General features: G+C 37.9%; 4 protein-coding genes across 8 annotated transcripts in view; 2 read left to right on the top strand and 2 right to left on the bottom strand.

Moving 5' to 3' along the window:
• Window positions 1-1,827: 1,827 nt before the first annotated feature.
• On the bottom strand, window positions 1,828-3,852 carry il12b2 (interleukin 12B 2). Its single transcript, XM_010784339.1, has 6 exons — window positions 3,789-3,852; window positions 3,401-3,659; window positions 2,988-3,110; window positions 2,698-2,882; window positions 2,033-2,181; window positions 1,828-1,950 (listed from the first exon to the last, which is right to left on the bottom strand). Exons 1-6 carry the CDS (start codon window positions 3,850-3,852, stop codon window positions 1,828-1,830), a joined length of 903 nt encoding a protein of 300 aa, XP_010782641.1.
• A 3,108-nt stretch (window positions 3,853-6,960) lies between these two features.
• LOC104956786 (transcription factor BTF3-like) lies at window positions 6,961-9,876 on the bottom strand. The gene is made up of 6 exons (XM_010784320.1): window positions 9,797-9,876; window positions 8,758-8,826; window positions 8,546-8,659; window positions 7,795-7,996; window positions 7,641-7,700; window positions 6,961-7,277 (listed from the first exon to the last, which is right to left on the bottom strand). The coding sequence occupies exons 2-6, from the start codon at window positions 8,824-8,826 to the stop codon at window positions 7,231-7,233; spliced, it is 492 nt and encodes a 163-aa protein (XP_010782622.1). The 5' UTR covers window positions 9,797-9,876; the 3' UTR covers window positions 6,961-7,230.
• Window positions 9,877-10,250: 374 nt separating this feature from the next.
• utp15 (UTP15 small subunit processome component) lies at window positions 10,251-14,516 on the top strand. Its single transcript, XM_010784340.1, has 9 exons — window positions 10,251-10,365; window positions 11,075-11,187; window positions 11,283-11,375; window positions 11,747-11,931; window positions 12,168-12,359; window positions 12,815-12,819; window positions 13,062-13,258; window positions 13,488-13,621; window positions 13,769-14,516. Exons 2-9 carry the CDS (start codon window positions 11,098-11,100, stop codon window positions 14,067-14,069), a joined length of 1,197 nt encoding a protein of 398 aa, XP_010782642.1. The 5' UTR covers window positions 10,251-10,365; window positions 11,075-11,097; the 3' UTR covers window positions 14,070-14,516.
• A 211-nt stretch (window positions 14,517-14,727) lies between these two features.
• LOC104956788 (rho guanine nucleotide exchange factor 28-like) overlaps window positions 14,728-18,489 on the top strand; it is a 41,163-nt gene continuing 37,401 nt past the window's right edge. For 4 of the 5 annotated variants that reach the window (XM_010784322.1, XM_010784324.1, XM_010784326.1 and 1 more), the window contains exons 1-2: window positions 14,728-14,938; window positions 15,758-15,801. In XM_010784322.1, the coding sequence (XP_010782624.1) occupies window positions 15,769-15,801 (33 nt within the window). In that variant the 5' untranslated portion in view covers window positions 14,728-14,938; window positions 15,758-15,768. The remainder of the gene's footprint in view (window positions 14,939-15,757; window positions 15,802-18,489) is intronic. The other variant, XM_010784327.1, reaches the window with a different exon arrangement.

An 18,489-nucleotide genomic window follows, 5' to 3' on the forward strand; every position in this document is an offset into this window, starting at 1 on the left:
CTTGCAGTTTTCCAAGTACTCAGATGGCAACTCTGGGCAGCATGTCTTTGCTTTGTTTTTGCATTTGCAGAGTTTATTTTTCCCTGTAATCACCTGCAATGAGTTAATGACAGATTAGGTTCTGATTACAGGAAAATAAAAAGCAACACTTTTTTTTTTACAAATCTTACATTAATAAAATGTGTCTGCAAGTTCTGGCTATATGTATTAAAAATATTCCCATTAAAATGTTTTAAGAGTTGCTCTTTGGGCATTTGTAATGCTCTGCATTACTTTCCCATTGGAGCATGTTATTTTTCTGCAACGTTGTCATTTACTGCTAAAGCTTCAAGCCAATTATGCTCTATGCAGGTATGTCTATGTTTGCTCACCGGGAAATATGTTTTTGAACTTTATTGAGCTGTCAGCAAGTATATTTATTTTACTTTTTAGCTTTGGGACAACAACATTTTCTGTTGGGCTCTCGGCATGTGCTCCGATTTAAGTAAATAGAATCTGGCAAAATGTTCCTGCTGACAATATTGAACTACAGGATGAATCATTAAAATCAGAAAATTTGAAACCATAATCTTTGCTAGGTTTCAAATAAGTTGTCATGTATATCAAATCTAGCTAGCAGATGCAGCTCTAATACACCTTTGCGTAATTTTGCTGTTTTCTAGTGCTTGTTAGTGCCTGTAGGGTCTGTTTTGTTTGCACAAACAAATCCCTGTTGAATGATGATATAGCTATGGGAAAACATTACAAATATCCGTTACAACCACAGATATTTTCTTGAATCTATTTAACGTTTTAATTTCTAATTGAAAAAATCATATTAATTGCTAAAATATATAGCTTATTTTTTTACCAACTAAGAAACAGTTGAATACTACAAATATGGTATAGTTATAAAAAGTGTGACTTCTTTACCACTAAACTAATTTGTGTTCTCAAATCAGGCACTAGTGATGATGATAAAATAAGAAATCCATTATAATTGTTACCGGAGTATTGTACTGTAGATAATAATATAAAAGTGATTAGTAACTATGATTAGGAGCATACACTAGAAACTGATGGATATTTCTGATACTTTGTCCAGCCTGATTTACATAAAGTACACACATGTGGACTGGTACTGCACTTTTTGCATTTGTACACATGACATGAGCATGCAACACATAAATGAAGAAGTAACATACATAAGGAAGGAAGCACAAAGCTCTTTTAATAGCCGCACAGTCACAAACCACCAAGATACACAGAAACACCAACACACTTATACAGAAATACACAGGGCCAAGGAACACACTTTGAGAAAGACTGTATAGAGTGCAACTGGACTGACTCCTCAAGTTATGATTCATGTTGAATGGTGTCATATGTAAATTGCCTTTGATTGTCATTTCAACAAGGATCTTAAATTGGACAAAACTGTTGAGGCCAATTTTATAAGATGTGGTCCCACGAAACCATTCAGTCATGTTTTACTTGCAAATAATATGTCATACTGCTTTAATTCTGTGTGTTTATAAATACATATAGAGTTGTAAAATATTTAGAATAAATATTAATATATACACAAATTATTAGTTTGAGTACAGTCATAAATACAAATAAATAATAACAGTGTTTAGTGATCTTCTGTCTTAAAACGTAGGGACGTATTACTGCGCTTCTGGTGAGTGCTGTGTTATCTTTTAGCTATCAGTGTGTGTCATTGCCCCAAAGGGAGACAGCCAGAAGCACATAGGGAAAAACAGTAGGTTAGAGGACACAAGGACATTGTGGACATCAAAGAAACAAAGAGAGAGCAGGAGCAGACAGTGTTGTGTTGGAATAATGTCAACAGGTTACATTTTTCCAGGCAGTCCACTGGCTCCAGGCTGAGAGCACCATTGCGTCTCTGGAGCGAACCCTCAGCTTGCTGATCCTCTTTGGTATCAGAACAGAAGAAGAACGTCCAATCTAAAGTCAGACAGGTCGCACAATGAGAAAAAACAAAAACAACAGAGAGAATAAGGACAGACATGAAAAGATGTATGTGTACCTTGCCATCATCTTTTAAAACGTATTCAATTTGGTGCTCCAGGCTGAAGTAGCTGTGCGGAGTGGACCAGCTGGACGGTGCATCGATGGTAATGGTCAGGTCCTCCTTCCCCTCCTGACACCTCACGATGTTGGGACTGTCAGGTTCAACTAGACAAAATGACATACACAAATTAGAGAAACAAGGAAAACATGGGTCAACACTTATCAGTAAGGAATTATTAAAGTATGTATAAAAATGTATACATATTTTGCTGAAATAATTACATTCATTTAAAAAAGGGAAAACTGTTGACAGTTTGATTGGAGGCTTACATTTGTCTTTTTTTTACTTTAATTCTTATGTTTTAATTTCAAGTCACAGCTGTTTTTTGCTGTTTGTGATAGTGGTCAATTTATTTGGAAATAAGTTCATTTATCACTTATTGCCTTTTATTATGACTTTTATAGTTTTTGATAATAATGATAAAGGTTTGTACATCAATGTTTGATTGAAACCAAACTCTTTTAACGTTTGGTTTTCATCCTTTGAGACCAATTTACTATTACTTTGAATGATCTCATCTCAAAATGTGTCAACAACTTTGTCAGGAATTGTATTCGGTATATTTGTAATCAAATCTTTCGTAGAATGCCTTATATGTATCTTAGCTTCTCTCAGCTTACTGATGTCTCTGAGATAAAATCTCTTGGTCTTCCTGAGGACGAAGAATTCAACGATGGCCTCCACGGTGACCTCCAGCTGGGTGCTTTCCTCAGTGTAGGGTGAGAACGAGTGGTTCAGCTCAAACTGGAATCTCCCATCTTGCTGATCACTGCTGACCCAATCACACGTCTTCCCACCTTCACTGCTACAGGGCAAACACAGAGTGAAATATCTACCTGATGGTCTGTCTTTATAAACTTTATGCAAAATATTCGGCCTCTTTTACTGTAACTTTATTTATTTTCTTTACCATTCACGGCCCAGTCCAAGGCGCACTGCAGTTTGTCCAAGGCGCACTGCGGTTTGTCGTTTGTCGATCCAGACACAGCTGAAGTTACAGTCATAAGACTTAGCCCGACAAGAGAGATAATCTATAAAGAGACACAACGTGAGTAACCACAAGTGTAAAGGAACATTTTTGGACTTTGTCACTTCCAAAAAATGAAGAGAAAATATTACTAAATGTAAGACATTGTGGTTGGAAGTGCATCGTAGTAGGTTTCAGTATTTTCAACTTCCAGTCTCATCATTTTGACCACCTAGTCAGACATGACGACAGCTTCAAGGTTCGGGCTATTTTGGAATTAAGTGTGCACTATGAGTTCCTCTATTTGAGAGACTCTTGCCATTTAAAGTATATGAACAATAAAAAATAATGGAAAATGAAACCGGAGCATCTTACCAGGCGCCTCAGCCTCCAGCAGCAGATAGGTTGATGATAACATTTCTTCTCCTCTCCAGCAGCTGTATTTTCCCAACATGGGTATATCTACCACTGACACGGAGAGATTCAGACCATTCTGCTGGATATTATCCTCAATGTCGACATCCTCCAGCTGAAATGTCCATCTGACATCTCCTTCGATATTGGTACGGCAGGTCAGCGTGACTGGATTTGCATCATTCTTTTTTGCCACCACAACTACACACATAGATGCAGACACACAGTTACACACACAGACAAACACAAAAACACCTTTGTTAGCATGTCAAGATCAACAGATTTGGAACCTCTCCAGATATTTCATAAATGAAAATAAATTAGACTCACAGTGTTCCGGAAAGAGTTTGAGGTCTTGTGCTCCGGTGAGGCTGAGGAACAGAAGCCCACTCATCCACAGAAACAGAGACTTCTGAAGAATTGGGTGACAGGAAAAGGAGGAAATTGTTGAAAATGATCCATTACATTTGATTTTCCATTAATATTATTATTTCCCATTTCATCTTCAATTCAGAAACACAAAATGATATGTTCATGTGACATTTCGATTGGCTAAATAAAATAGGTTATGTATCTGTTATAATAATGCAAATTAAATAGCAAAGTGGGATATTTACTATCAATTCCATCATTTGTCATATATAATCATAACAATATTAACTAACCAGATAATAACAATACAGATATGAAGCATTTGTAGTACCAACAGGTTTTTCTTACCATTTTGATGAAGTTACACTGAAGTGTCGCTGTTAAAAAATCAAGAGATGAATCCTGATGATTGTATGATCCAACTGATCACTGGGCATCATTTTTATATCATCATGTTGTTGTTGTCGTCATCATCCCCAGCTTCGTGTCATCTTGGAGGGGAGAGAGAGAAACTAAGCGCTATAGTAAACTGATAAGAGCATTTCCTCTATACTGTTTTGCATGTCAAATTTAAATTGTGAGTTTCGAATGAGGAGGGGATGGAGATAAGAAGTGTGGGTGGTTAGTGGGGTGGGGGGTTGCCCTCACAATTTAAGCTGAAATACTGTGAGACATAACACTGCATGTGAAATATACTGCACACACACACACACACACACACACACACACACACACACACACACACACACACACACACTTTATTGACACTTCATGTAAAGAAGCTACAGAGACACACACACACATTTAGTCTCTCTTCTCTAGTTATCTTCCATTTCTGGGGGTTGGGAAATTTAGTTTGTCATTTTCCCAAAAATTGATGTCATTTTATGTCGAATGCAAAAATAAAATAACTTTTCATAAAGTAACAACTTTTTTTTCTTTTTTTTTAAACAAGCTCTTTAAAACTGTCAACTTGGCTTTGGGAGGACATGAATAATTCCATAATTACAAACATAATTATTTTCATCCCAACAAGATGATCCCATAAAATGTCCTTAACTTCATTCTGGAGTAATATGCCAGATATAAATGAGCATTACCTGAGCAAAAAAAAAAACTTCTTTCAAAGGCCCCCCCTATCCCCTCCACCCCCATCACATGCATGTACGGTACGCACTTACAACACAGAGAGAGGGACAGATAAAAGGGCATTCCCTGTTATTAGTCATATGGGGCAAACCAATTGTGTTGGGCTAAATGTCAGATATTTCACACTCACGAAAAAGCACTTTTGGTCCTGTGTGCGTTCTCACTGATCTGCCGGTCATCTGATACAGTCATGTGTTAAACAGTGTGTGAATTACTTTTATAGTAAAACCATTTTTGCAACTCACGTTTGCTGGAGGTCTGTGTTACTATTTGGTATTATGATTCTTCATTGTCCTGTACAGTTTGTAACTAGGTAATACATTGTGTTTTATAGTATTAAGCACCTACAGCTTGACAGACTGTGACCCCATTATGATCTAAAATTCTGCGAAACCTGTTTGGTCATCTGAACAGAAAAATATGGTTTCAGGTTTCAGTTCCTTAAAACATCGATAGAATTTTGATGAATTTGCTCAAGCGCAGAATTTAATGTACTCCAATAACCTGCTTGTCTGTGTTCACAGTATATACATATGCTGTCTTTGATCAATTATCATTTTTATTAACAATATATATATATAAATATATATATGATATTGAAATCACTAAAAATATCCAGCTATTTGAAATGTTAAAATAAAAATAAAAAGATCACAAAGGCCTGAAAATGAAGGTAGCAAATGTTACTTGTTCTATGTTCAGTTATAGTGTTAGAAATTAAAACTAGTAATGTAGATGTGTAGCATATATACTGTCATTTTAATTTGTTTCAAACGTTATGTTTCAGTGTAGCTGCAAGTAATTTTTTTTTCAGTTTCAAGTCTTTAAATATATTTTTGAGTCACCAAACTTATCTTTTCCTCTGAATCAGAAGGGTAAGAAAAAGTCCCGAACAATTAAATGTGTTACTTTCATCTTTTAGTGTACACCATGTGCGGCACAATGTCAGACGCTTAGGTCACTTCAGTCCAGACAGTGGAAAAAACCATCAAGGGTGCCCAAAACACTTCAATAGGTGTCATTATCCACCCTACATAACACATTTCATACAAACAGTATAAATAGATACGAGTATACCAGTGTGACTTATTTTGTGCCCGTGATTCTGGATATCTATTGGAACATTTAAGGTATGAGAACCATGCAGTTTAATTTAGCAGTTTGAACAAATATTTAGCATAAAACCTATTTCGCCAGCTGATATTCTGTGGCACCAATAACTGACTGTACCTCATGTGTAATGCCAGAGTTGGTGAGTGCTAATACAAAAAACCTCTCATATGTGGGAACACTGAAACCTTTTAAAAACATCAACCTAATATGTTGCTGTTTCAACCAGTTTTATTCATATACAAGTTAATTAAAAAAGCTGTACCTTTAAGGAAACATTTACCTTTGACACTAAATAAGAACATTACTTTGTTTACCGGTTGGTACAGATGCAATGTGAATAGAAGTTAGGGACCTTTACTTCTGAATATTAAAGAGATTTGTAAGAACATTATAATCATGTACATGTGTGTATCCAGAATGGGGCCTTGTGAAGAGGAAAGGCTACACAGCAACTACTGTACTTTGCCTAATAGTGTTTGAGGCATCTGGTTTAATTACAGTCCGTCTACACTGCATGCCTGTACTGTTTTTAATCTTCAGTATCATGCAATAGAAACATTTCCAAATACTAATGCTGCTGTCAAAAGGGACTCCTAATGGGCTTGCATTTCATGATAAAAAGCTAAACCGAAAGTCCCTGTCAAGCTTCTATTGTTTTCCCCCAACAAAGGAATGCTTTGTGATTCAATTCTAGGTTATTACTATATGGTTATACTTCCGGACAACATGTTATGCTTTCTCTACACAGTAAATAATGACAAATAATCCAATGTTCAGTTATAAGTAATGGTTTCCATTATCTAATCCCCTGAGGAAATGTGAAAACTAGGACCATGAGTTTAAATAAAAACTGCAAAGTTATAAAACCTTTCTGTTTAAATGGCATTTTTATTACATGATTCCACCAATACATTTGCCAGGAACACTTGGAAAGGCAGCACGTGAAAGAGAAAGGTTTGCACATTGCACTGAATTAAATTATTTAATATGTATGTTTGCAAAACAAGGCAAAAACAAAAGTAACAGATGCCAGATAACCTTTGTAGCCACAGAGCAGTTACAGATCAATGATTACAAAATGTGGCTTTGTCAAAGTACGGTGAGTCCCAAGGGGCATAGAAATGTGTGCTGGTGTTTTTTAGTTTGCCTCGTCCTTTGAAGCCTCGTCAAAGTTTTCAACAAGATCTAAAAACAGAAACAGAGGGAGAAGAGGGGAGAGGACAGAAAACAGTGAGCCGTAAAGGTAAGAAAATGTCTCAAGGATCATAACATTGAATATACAAATGAAACTAAATTACTAAATGTTACCATATGTATCAGCGCCATACATTCCATTTGTGATCATCTGTTTTTTCATTTCACACCAAGATACATTTAGACAGTTTGAAAGATATAAAAAAACACATACTTGACGTGACAAGACAAAAAGGCAAACGTCCAAGTCAGCCTGTTCTCGACTGTAAGTGTTTCGCCTACTTTAATGCTATATTACATGAATAAAATAAAAATAAAAAAATGTTTAAAAACAGGATGTGTAAATGTGCTTACCTGGAACATCATCATCCTCATCCTCTTCAGCAGCAACCATGGGGGCCATATCCTCTCCAGCTATGAGGGGGGTGAAGTACAGCAAATCATTGATAGACAGCACAAAGAGAGTTCTGGTACATGCACACAGATCAGGAAAGAGTGTGAGGGGTACCTGGTCTGGGCAGGTTCTCGGCTAATCTCCTGAGGCTGGTGAGGCTGTCGGCTCCCAGCTGGTTCAGGATTCCTGGGAGCATCTCTGTGAGCTGCTTGTTCTCAGCGTGCCCTGTGATGGTGAAGGTGTTGGCCGCCAGTGAGGCCTGCACCTTTGGGTTGTTGAAGTGGATCACTGTCCCCTGGTTTGTGAACATGTTCACCTACAGAGGAACAAACAAGCAACAGAGAGTGCATGGTCAGTGGCAAAGAGGATGATGAACAGATTCAATCATCTTAACAGTACTTTCATTGTTATTTGTTCTCATTGCTTCAGGATGAAATCAAATCAGTTAAAAGGTGGAGTGAGTACTTCTGGAGAACGATCTTTGATGTTTGAACACCCACACAAATACCCCCCTTTACCATGCCTCTCTCCCCACTGCCTTTATATGTACTTGGTTCAAATCCTCTTTGTTTGTTTCCAATTTACAGAGCCAACCCAGATTTGTATTTGTACATGCACACGGAGCAACTGAACAGCTAACCGAGATATGTGCTGAATTTGAGAAAAAGTATATTGTATTATACCTGCTGACTGCTTCTTTAAAAGAGAATTCCTTTGGTAACAATCAATTTTTTTTATTTTATATATGCTATTTGTAATACTTAATTGTATTACTTAAGAGTACCCTGTCCTAAAAGCATCATCGTCATGAAGAGGACACATTTACTTACTTATTGTTAAGAATTTCAGAAATAATTTGCTGTACCTCTTCAATGCCAGAGATGTTGTTGACTCCCAGTTTCTTGAGGGAGAACTGCAGCTTCTTGTCATCTGCTGTTGCTGTTCTGTGCACCACCTTCTTCTTTCTGCGCGCTGACCCCTAGAGAGCACAACAATGCACATGAATATAATATACCAAGAATCCAATGTCAAAAAACTTTTTCTTCAAGTCAATTGCCAGAATGCATTCCAACTCACCTTGCCGCCTATGCGGACCTGCGCCTGCAGTTTGGCGAGCTTCTCCTGGTTCATTATAAACTCCTTCATCTGACACAAGGAACAACATTGTATATATTTGAAATGTAATATTTGTTCACAAATAGAAAACTTTCCCCAAACACAGAGCTGGGAGACAAGAAAGCACCAATAGTAGCAGGAATAAAATATTAGACAAAGCATATACATCAGTTCTCTTTAATTAAAACATGTTATAGGGTCAGTAAAACCATTAAAAAAAGGTTGTCAGAATTATTGAGATCATCATGGAAATCAGTCGATGGATCACTCAAGAAATCATCATTCAACATTTACAATATTCAAATTCTATTTTATAACAAGCAGCCTTTAGGAAAGACCACACAGACATGTGAAACATGGGATACCTACACTTATCATCATTACTTATTGTGTTTTCTATTGAGTCATTCCCATCATCACACATAGTAAAAATTGGATTTTGATATGAGAATCCCTAATAAAGAAATATGCAAAAAGCAGGCACTTAATGTATGACCTCAACAGTTCAATAGATACATTAGGTTTGCAATAACAATTAAGTGCCAAACCTAAAACTCCCCCAAATCCCCCCGTAGTCAGCTGCCAGAAGCCCAAAAATAGCTGCACACTTTTTAGTCTCGACTCAAGTTCTGCATGAATTAGACAGAGGTGGGCAGCTGAAGTGTGTGCCTAAGTTAGGTCTGCAACGTTCTGCTGGCTAGCTTTATAAGCATAATGAAAGTATGTGATGTTGGGTCATGCTTGGTTTTTCAGCCACTTAGTCAGGGCCACTTGTTTTTCAACCCGGGCTCTCAGAAAGTATGATAACTGAACTGTCGGTTTGTTAGCTCGCCAAGCTAAACAGCTAGCTCGGGCCTCTTTAAACTGACACTAACGCCCACGTATAATAAACATTTGTCCGCAACAGCGCATAGAATGAGACAAGGGACTGTTCCTCTACACTGTCTAATATATATGGGGCTCAGACAGCTTATACAATACGTCAGTGAGGTAAACTAACCTGGGAGTGTGTAAACACGCGGGTCACACAGTCGATAGAAGCTCGGAGAAAGGAGCGAGGACCGGAAGTGGCGTTCTGAGGTGCATAACTTAGCGGATGTGCCCCAAAACATTGTTTCAACTAATAATTGAATGTGACTTAAAACATTAAAGTGTATTTTTTTCTAAATAATAATATGTATCTGGTCACATTTGAGGCAGCAAAGAGCATGTCCAATTATTTACCTATTTCTGAAATGTACATAAAGAAGTGAGCTCTTGACATTCTGATAAGATAAGGGTTATTATTACATTAGGAAATATACAAAAACATACTTTAATACTACTGTTTAATTCAGTTTGTTTAATACTAGGTTGATATGGTGCCATTGAAATTGGAAAAAAAGAATAACGTTTTCCTTCCAGTGAACAATAAAGATATGCCATTGATAACGGAAGTCGTCACGATGTAATCATGGCGTCCTCCTGCGCACGAGAGGCAACGTGATAGCTTCTTAAAATGATCAACTTTTGGTTTACTTGGAAAACCAACATCAGTATCATCTAATTTCTACAGATCATAGTTAAAAGGTAAGTTTGCACTCTTACACCTTTTCGTTCAATTCTGAGAATCATCAGAAAGCAGTTTAGTAGAAAATGCTAGGCGGCTAAAGCGCATTGTGCTAACCCTGCTGTGGTGAACACGTTGGCTCTGATCTCTTTTCTAGCAAGCTGCCTGTTGTAGCGTGTAGTTTAAAAATAATAATTTAAAGGCAATATTTATCTGTAAATGCGCAGCGAAGACATCTGCTGTCTCGAAACAGTGACACTGTTGGATTACAATTAACTATTTTGTGCATAGTTTTTTGGGTTGTGATACTGTTGGGTTAAACACGGCTGTGTGGCCTTTATGTCAATGTTGCTGCATTTAGTAACCCGTTTGCTGGTTGTATTCTTGTGAATTCATTTTTGTTTCGCTTTTAAGTATTTTCAATCCAGTTTATCCACGTTTATTTTCAATTACAACAAGCTTTCACGTTGTAAGAAAAAACACCTTCTTTCATCCTGACTGACAGCATCATAATCTGCTTGTTTGATCCAGCTCCTTGTTAGAGCTCTATCGGGTTTACAAACTTTACAGATGTAAATTAACGACAACAAACAATTTCAAGTACATTTATCTTGGTTGGAGAATTGTTGGACTGCATTGAATGCATTTGTATTTTACCAACCAGGTCAGAGGGGGGTTTAAGTGTCATATATCTTGCAATGTGTTCATGGTTTTTGTTTTCCCTACCAGAGTATTTGGTGATCAGCAGAAAAATGGCTTCATTTAAACCTACCAAAATCCAAGTCTATCCTAAACTTGGAGAGAAAGTCACACAGGACACACTCTACTGGAAAAACTACAAGGTAAGTCTCTAGTGTATATTGTTTTGATATTACAGAGACAACCTTATCATTTTTTCCTAGAGCTCAGCAATGCATCTTTCTTTATTCTCTTGCAGGCTCCGCTCCACATAAAAGAATTCGGAGCAATCACAAATATAGACTTCTCCCCCGTGGCCCCACACAACTTTGCTGTGACAGCATTCACAAGGGTATGTTGTCTTCTTTTTCTGAATTGTGTTAATCTTTAAGGGATGTCCACCTATCTTTTTATATATGTATAAAAATAATTGATTCGATTTTGCCATTTCTTTTCAATTACCACCACAGCCAACAATATAAGGCGGCAGTAGGAGATGGTGTCTACTAGTTCTTGTATATTGAATCAATTGTTGAATGATGATCTCTTGAGTGATCCATCGTCTGAATTTCCTGATGATCTCAAGTATTCTGACAACTAATAAACCGTTTTAAACTTATTTTTTTGCATTTAGTCAAGTGTTCACTCAATTGTTGTTACGGTAAATCCTCTGAATAAGCAATGTGTATGCATTTTCTCATTATAACTGTGGTTATTCTTCAGATCCACATTTACGGGCCATTCTCCCAGGAGCCTGTGACGTCATTTACACGTTTTAAGGACACTGCATACTGTGGCAGGTTCAGGTCAGACGGTCAGCTGCTCGTGGCGGGATGTGAGGACTCTGTGGTCCGGCTGTTCGATGTCAGCGGCAAGGTGGCTCTCAGAATGTTCAAAGGGCACACAAAGTAGGTATCCCATGTGTAACATGTCCGGGTGGTCTTGCCTAAAGACTGCTTGTTAGAAAATTGAATTTGAACATTGTAAATGTTGAATGATGATTTCTTGAGTGATCCATCGACTGATTTCCATGATGATCTCAATAATTCTGACAACCTTTTTAAAACTGTTTTACTGACCCTATTGCATGTTCTAATTAAAGAGAACTGATGTATATGCTTCGTCTTATTTTATTCCTGCTCAGGGCTGTACATGTGACAGACTTTATCTCAGACCGTTACCAGATCCTCACAGGGTCAGACGACTACACGTGTCGACTTTGGGACCTCCCAAATGCCACTGAGCTCAACTCCTACCAAGAACACACAGATTACATTCGCTGTGGCGTTGCCAGCAAACTCAACAGAGATCTCTTCATCACTGGTGAGATAGAGGGGTGACACATTTGTTTATAAAACAATGTTTGCATGCCAGATAATCTTTCTTTTTGTAGCCAGGAGATTTTTCAATATAACCACTATTGAACAACATCTTTCATTGTGGCTTTTAGATTAAACTGATTTACAGATGTACAGCCAAAATCAAGCAACATTTCGCCATTTGATTTTCCTTTTTTATTTTAATCAAACATTTTATTTTTCTAAACAAAACTTAAATATGAAAAGAAAGAACATATGGGATAATATAAAGCAAGCTGTGAATCAAGTCCTGCTCAGCCTGCTATGGTTGATTGTGCAATAATGACCAGCTCACTGTACATCATCCTGCTTTTCATATGGCTACTTTGGAAAACAATAATTTAACTCTACATTGTTATAGAAAAAAAATATTATTAAAATGAGAAATGTTACTTTCGCTAAGAAAAATAGTATGTTTTATTATACTCATCAGCAATAGTTGGTGATGAGGGCTAGCTATGATATGTATTCATGTTGTCAAACTTTAAGAAATATGATCTATCCTTGTCCTTATGTAAAATGGAATTGTGTACGTTTTGCTATTCAAATGGTTCCATTAAATGACTTTAGATTTTCCTTTTCAATTACCAGCACAGCCAACAATGCAAGGCAGCAGTAGGTGATGGTGTCTACTGAAGTTCTTGCCTATTGAATCAATTGTTGAATGATGATCTCTTGAGTGATCCATCGACTGAATTTCCTGATGATCTCAAGTGTTCTGACAACCCATAAACAATTTTGCACTTGTTTTTCGCCACTGCTGATATTACATTTACCATCATTAGCATGTAGTGTGTATATACCTCAAATAATTAATTTGCAATGTCAGTGGAACCTGCAAAAAAAAAAATGTATGGATTTGGATACAGCTCTGGAGGTATGCATTTATAAAATGGCAACAGGGCAACTTCCTTTTCTTGTAAAGTTTTGCCTTTTTTTCAATTTGCAATACAAATCAGTCAGCTACTTTTACTTTTGAGCGTTATGAATTCATCTCACTATCCTCGATATTGGAAGCTGAAACCCAACCCTCCTGCACAAGCAAGCATGGCAAAAGGTTTTTAGTATGATTTTACTTGTCATAATGAATGTAATTTCATTTATAGACATGGACCAGACACCGAAAGCCAGAGATCACAGTGGCTGTTATGAAGGAGCTGGATCGAAGGGGGACGTTGAAGAACGCTCTGGCAGGAAGGGATGAACAAGCCCTCGCTCGGTTGCTAAACTTTCTCATAGGGTAAGACAAAGATGAAACTTCATTACTCAAGTAGACTTCAACAATGTTTAACTTATGTGTTATCAGATGCATTTAATTAGTTTATTGTACATCAAACCGTATACAAACATTTTGCAACCCGATAACTTTCTTCTGTTTGTTCTCCAGGAACGTGGTTGACCCCAGGTTTGCTCCTGTCCTGGTCACAGCGGCAGAGATGATCCTGGACATCTATCGGTCGGTTATCGGACAGTCTCCAGTCGTGGACCGACAGCTGCTGCGTCTGCAGGAGCTGCTGGAGAAAGAGATCGACTACCAGCAGGACCTCCTGGAGGTGATGGGCATGTTGGACACGATGTTCGCCTCCTCCTTTCCCAGGATGGAGGTTCCGTGCCCTGGCATCAGCAGGGCTAATGGCCTGGCCGGGGGGGACGGGATTACCTCGAGACCACAGATTCAGGCTACCTGAGACTAGGAGGGCAGGGGGAGCTTCTTAAGACTGGGTTAGAGTGCCTTCACAACTCCAAAAACTTCTTTTTGAAACATCTGACACACATTTCCAGACATGACAGACCACATGTCAGCAAACTGGTATTGATAGGTTTTTAAGAGAATGACAAACCCATGAGCTCCCTGGCGTTTTAACTCGGCGTGACTGAAAACGCAGCAGGGAACATGAGAACACAGAGAGAACATGCATTTACTGCTTGAAGTATCTATCTATGGGTGAATGGGAACGGACTTGATTTTTTTGTTTGGAAGTCTGGAAATAACACTTTCAAATGTAAATCTGTCTGGATGCGTGCTTGTGTGTTTTGAATGATTGAACTGTTAATGTCTGCTTTCTGTTTTCATAATATTTGGCAGTGGCAAATGTTTTATAAGCAGATGTGAATAAATCTTTGTAATATTGGAACTGACTTTTCATAATTGTGTTCAAATGGTAAGAAAACTCGACTCAAGTCTGATAATGGTACCGATTTTAACGTGTGTATTTACCCTTTTCTCTGCACACGGCACTCTTTTATGGCCTTCCACCAGAGGTCACTGTAAGCTCAAAGAAACGGTTAACTTTCACATATTAAGAGGAGGAATTTGCACCAGGCGGAAGACACGGAGCACCAACACTGGCAGAGAGGAGGATGCTCGCTCAGTGGAGGCTGTGCTCACACTGAAACAGCCGCAGCACCGACTGAACGCCATTTATCAACTTGAAGCTTAACGGCGCCACTTGAATTAGCAGTGAGCAACAGGAGGATGTGTCCGGGTTAGCTGCTCTGTTTTTGCTGAAATTAAGCCCATTGTCAGGTTTCTTCTTGCGGAGTTTGAGCTGTGAAGGTACGTCAATAATGTGAACATTTTCTTCCAGCTGTTGAATTGTTTTCCAACGTGAGGAATACTTATATTATTGACAGTTTGCTAACATGTCAACGCTGGTCGAATATAGCGCTGTAAAACGAGCCTTATTCTGCAGCTAAATAGGTCAACATTAAACCACGAGTCAAACAATAACATAAAAAAAAAACACATTTCTTAAAGTAGACAATCAAGTTTGTGCTATTTAATAATAAATCAATATAGTCCCATCATTATCCCAACTGTCATGTGATGAGCAGTTTTTATTTTTGTAAAGCTAGCACACTGAAGTCATACTCGCTTTTTTTTTGTCATGCTTTGACCATTACAAATATAGCGTTTTAATATAACATGTCTGTATAAGAAACAGTTTCTGGTAAAATGGTTGAAATAAGTATTTGCTGTTGAGTCCAGTTTAGGAATCGGCCACTGATAAAGAACAGATCTGAATCCTGCAGCAGTGAAACTCAATCGATGTCCTACTTTAGCTGGCGAGCGCACATGCACGAGTAGTCTGGCTACACACTGCCTGCAAATCATTTGGCGCATTTTTGGTGTTGTGGTACTTTACACACAGGTAGAAAGCATCGTCATTAAAATCATTATTCACATAGTTGAGATCAAAAGATGATGCTGTCCCATCGGAGGACCTCTGCTCTGACTCCGCCTCGCCCAGATGAGGTTTGATAATCTCTTCGGGATCAGAGGAGCAGGCAGAATAACCAAAGTAATGAGTCACGTGGCTACACTGAGTGTTGGATTTCCTTTTTGTCTCAAATGTCTGTCCATGTTTGTCTGCAGTTGCTGTGCAGATGGAGCTGAGCAGGAGGAACGTGCCTCTATATGTGAGTATGCTCCAGTTTGCAGTCAAGTACGAGTTCTCCAATTCATCTCAAGAGTTAGTGATCCCTTGGGAAATCTCTGCAAATTGAGTTGGGAATGCATTGAGAGATCAGAAGCCTGGTTTACAAAAAAAGAGTATTCAAGATGTAAGATATTTTGTTCTTATGACCAAACCATTTTTTTATTAAAATGCATTGAATATATCTGAAGAAATGCAACTGTTTTCTGTTTTTGCACCACTACAGTATGTTATTTTAAGTTCACTAAAGTCACTGTATGTATGAGTCTTTTAAAATAAGATTAGGGTCAATGAAATGCCACGATGAAAGCAGACAAATGTTTTAGACTTTGAACAGACGGGCACTGTATGGTCTGAATGCAAGGTCTCTGGGTTTTTCTGTTGATTTATTTAAGCACTGACTCATAGTTTCTTAGGAAAGTTAGGCAACAATAGTAGTCTGGCATTTGTGTGTATGACTAGCAAATCAGTAACTGTGTGCTTCATTCACAGTGATGTTTTTATTTTATTTAGAGTAGGAAAGGTATTTGCTGTCCGTTTGATTTGTTGTGTATCTGGTTAAACCTTTGAATGGATCTATTTTCTTTAAGTTAAAACTGAAGCCAAACAGGGCAACACTGCATTCAAGTATTTTGTTATTTATATATGCTTGGGAACTTAACCAAGTATGCAAACATTAATAAGAGCTTATGCTTCTCTAAAGATCAGAGGTTGAAGACATTGATCACACTGTGTTCAGACAATTTAATCCTTTCTAGTTTGACATGTTTTCAAGGCTGTTTTTCTTCTACCAAAGATCTTGTCCATAATGAAACCGAAATTTCTTTGATACTGTGCTTGTTTTAGAAGCCCACAAATACATAATTGAATGACATGACTTGGACCCAACTCACACATTTGATGAGTTTAGACTTGACTTGATGAAATCAAAAAAGACGTGCAACTCCACTTAAAACACAAATGACTTGTGACTTCACTTGGGCTTGGGTCTTATGACTTGAAAACACTCGATACCTCTCTCCAAGCCCAAAATAAGAAAGCATGTTATTTAAAAATAAATAATAATATGAATTCCCTTAATTTTCTCAGCTAACAATATTGCTATTCATCCCTAGAAAGCCGACACGGAGTGCACCAGATCCACTTTGTTTGAAAAAACTGGATAGCATCCAGTCATGTTGTCGGAGAGAACCCTGAAGAATTAACGTACCGTTGCTGATTTGATATGACTTGTTTAGGACTTGAAACACAAAGTTTAGGACATAGGACTTGATGACCTTTCGTTCTTGAATTTGGCCTTGATTGCAAAGACTTGAAACGTATTTGTTACTTGGAAAAAATGACTTGATCCCGTCTCTGGTAGCTACTAAAACAGGAAAGTTGAACAATGTTTTACAGGTCTACAGACATACTTTTCACTCTTTGAGGCTTGGAGCAGGAGACTCACTTTCCTGCATACCTTCATTTGCTTACTGAATTTAATGGAAATAAGATGGAGGTAATGGGTCGATAAAAAATCATTGATTTGTGGTCAATCACACGGAGGTGAGGAATCTCAACGAGAGTTCAAGAAAAGATCTGTAGACATTATAAAATGTGTGTTAAACCTGATTTTCTCTATTTCAAAGACTAGGGATCAAGACGTGTATAAATGAACCTGAAGGTAGGATTAGGTGAGAGGGATAGTCACGGAGCCAGGATTACTCACAGTGCCGCTATCATAGACAGCAAGAGGAGTACAGAAAAAAGCCTCTCAGTTTTATGGCGTGAGAAAGTAGGTCAGCTGTTGAGGTGATTCAAGGCTAATAGATATATTCTCATGAGAAAAAGAGCCAGACTACTTAAACAATCTCCTCACTCTCACATCATTCAACGCTAATCTGAGACATTCATTGCAATTCAAGTCAAGCCTTATAATTTAAATTCTTTTGGTTTGGCTTCTTTCCTTCAACCTGTCAGCTGTACTTCTTCCTATGTCAGTGGTTTGATCTTTTTCCCAGAGTAACCCACACAGTGTGTCTTGTGGTTGCATTGCTGTCTGGTCTATTGAGGACATTGTAGCTGGACAAATTGATATCCTGCAGGTCGTAGGAGATGGTGGAAAGTGGCAGCTCTCCAAAGGAGGCCAGTGGCCCTGGAAGATGTCTCTTTTTTTCTTCTGCGGGTCTGAAACTAACATTATGTTTATCTTAATCTGTCCACAGTAAAAGGTTCACAACCAAAAAGACCCAGAATAATTTCAAGTTGCAATATTCAAAATGTTTATATCAATAATTGGTTGAATTACATCGTGTAGTGAGAAAGGAGCTGTTCATTGTGACAAACTCACACATAATTAAAACCTTACACTCAAGTTCTCATCAGCCTAACAAAATGTTTCAGCCTCTCTAATTATTTTGGTTTTATTTCCTGCAACTGTACTGTTTGTGTCAGTCTCACTGCACTGAGTACATTGTTTTACACAGAAAAAAGTCTTATAACCCCATGGTACATTGCTTGCCCAGCAACATACAGCAGACTGGCAACATAAGCCACTTGTTGGTGAGCCGGTTGAGGTACAAATATATTTTCCTCTGGAGATGGTAGAGACCAAAATGTAGATTTGTTATAACATTTAGAGTTGTAACCTTTTTTCCCAAGAGTCCCCCCAAATGACTCCTGTTTGAAGTTG

The sequence above is a fragment of the Notothenia coriiceps genome, unplaced genomic scaffold (assembly GCF_000735185.1).
Source record: "Notothenia coriiceps isolate Sejong01 unplaced genomic scaffold, NC01 NC01_scaffold00026375, whole genome shotgun sequence".
In the NCBI taxonomy this organism is placed as follows: domain Eukaryota; kingdom Metazoa; phylum Chordata; class Actinopteri; order Perciformes; family Nototheniidae; genus Notothenia; species Notothenia coriiceps.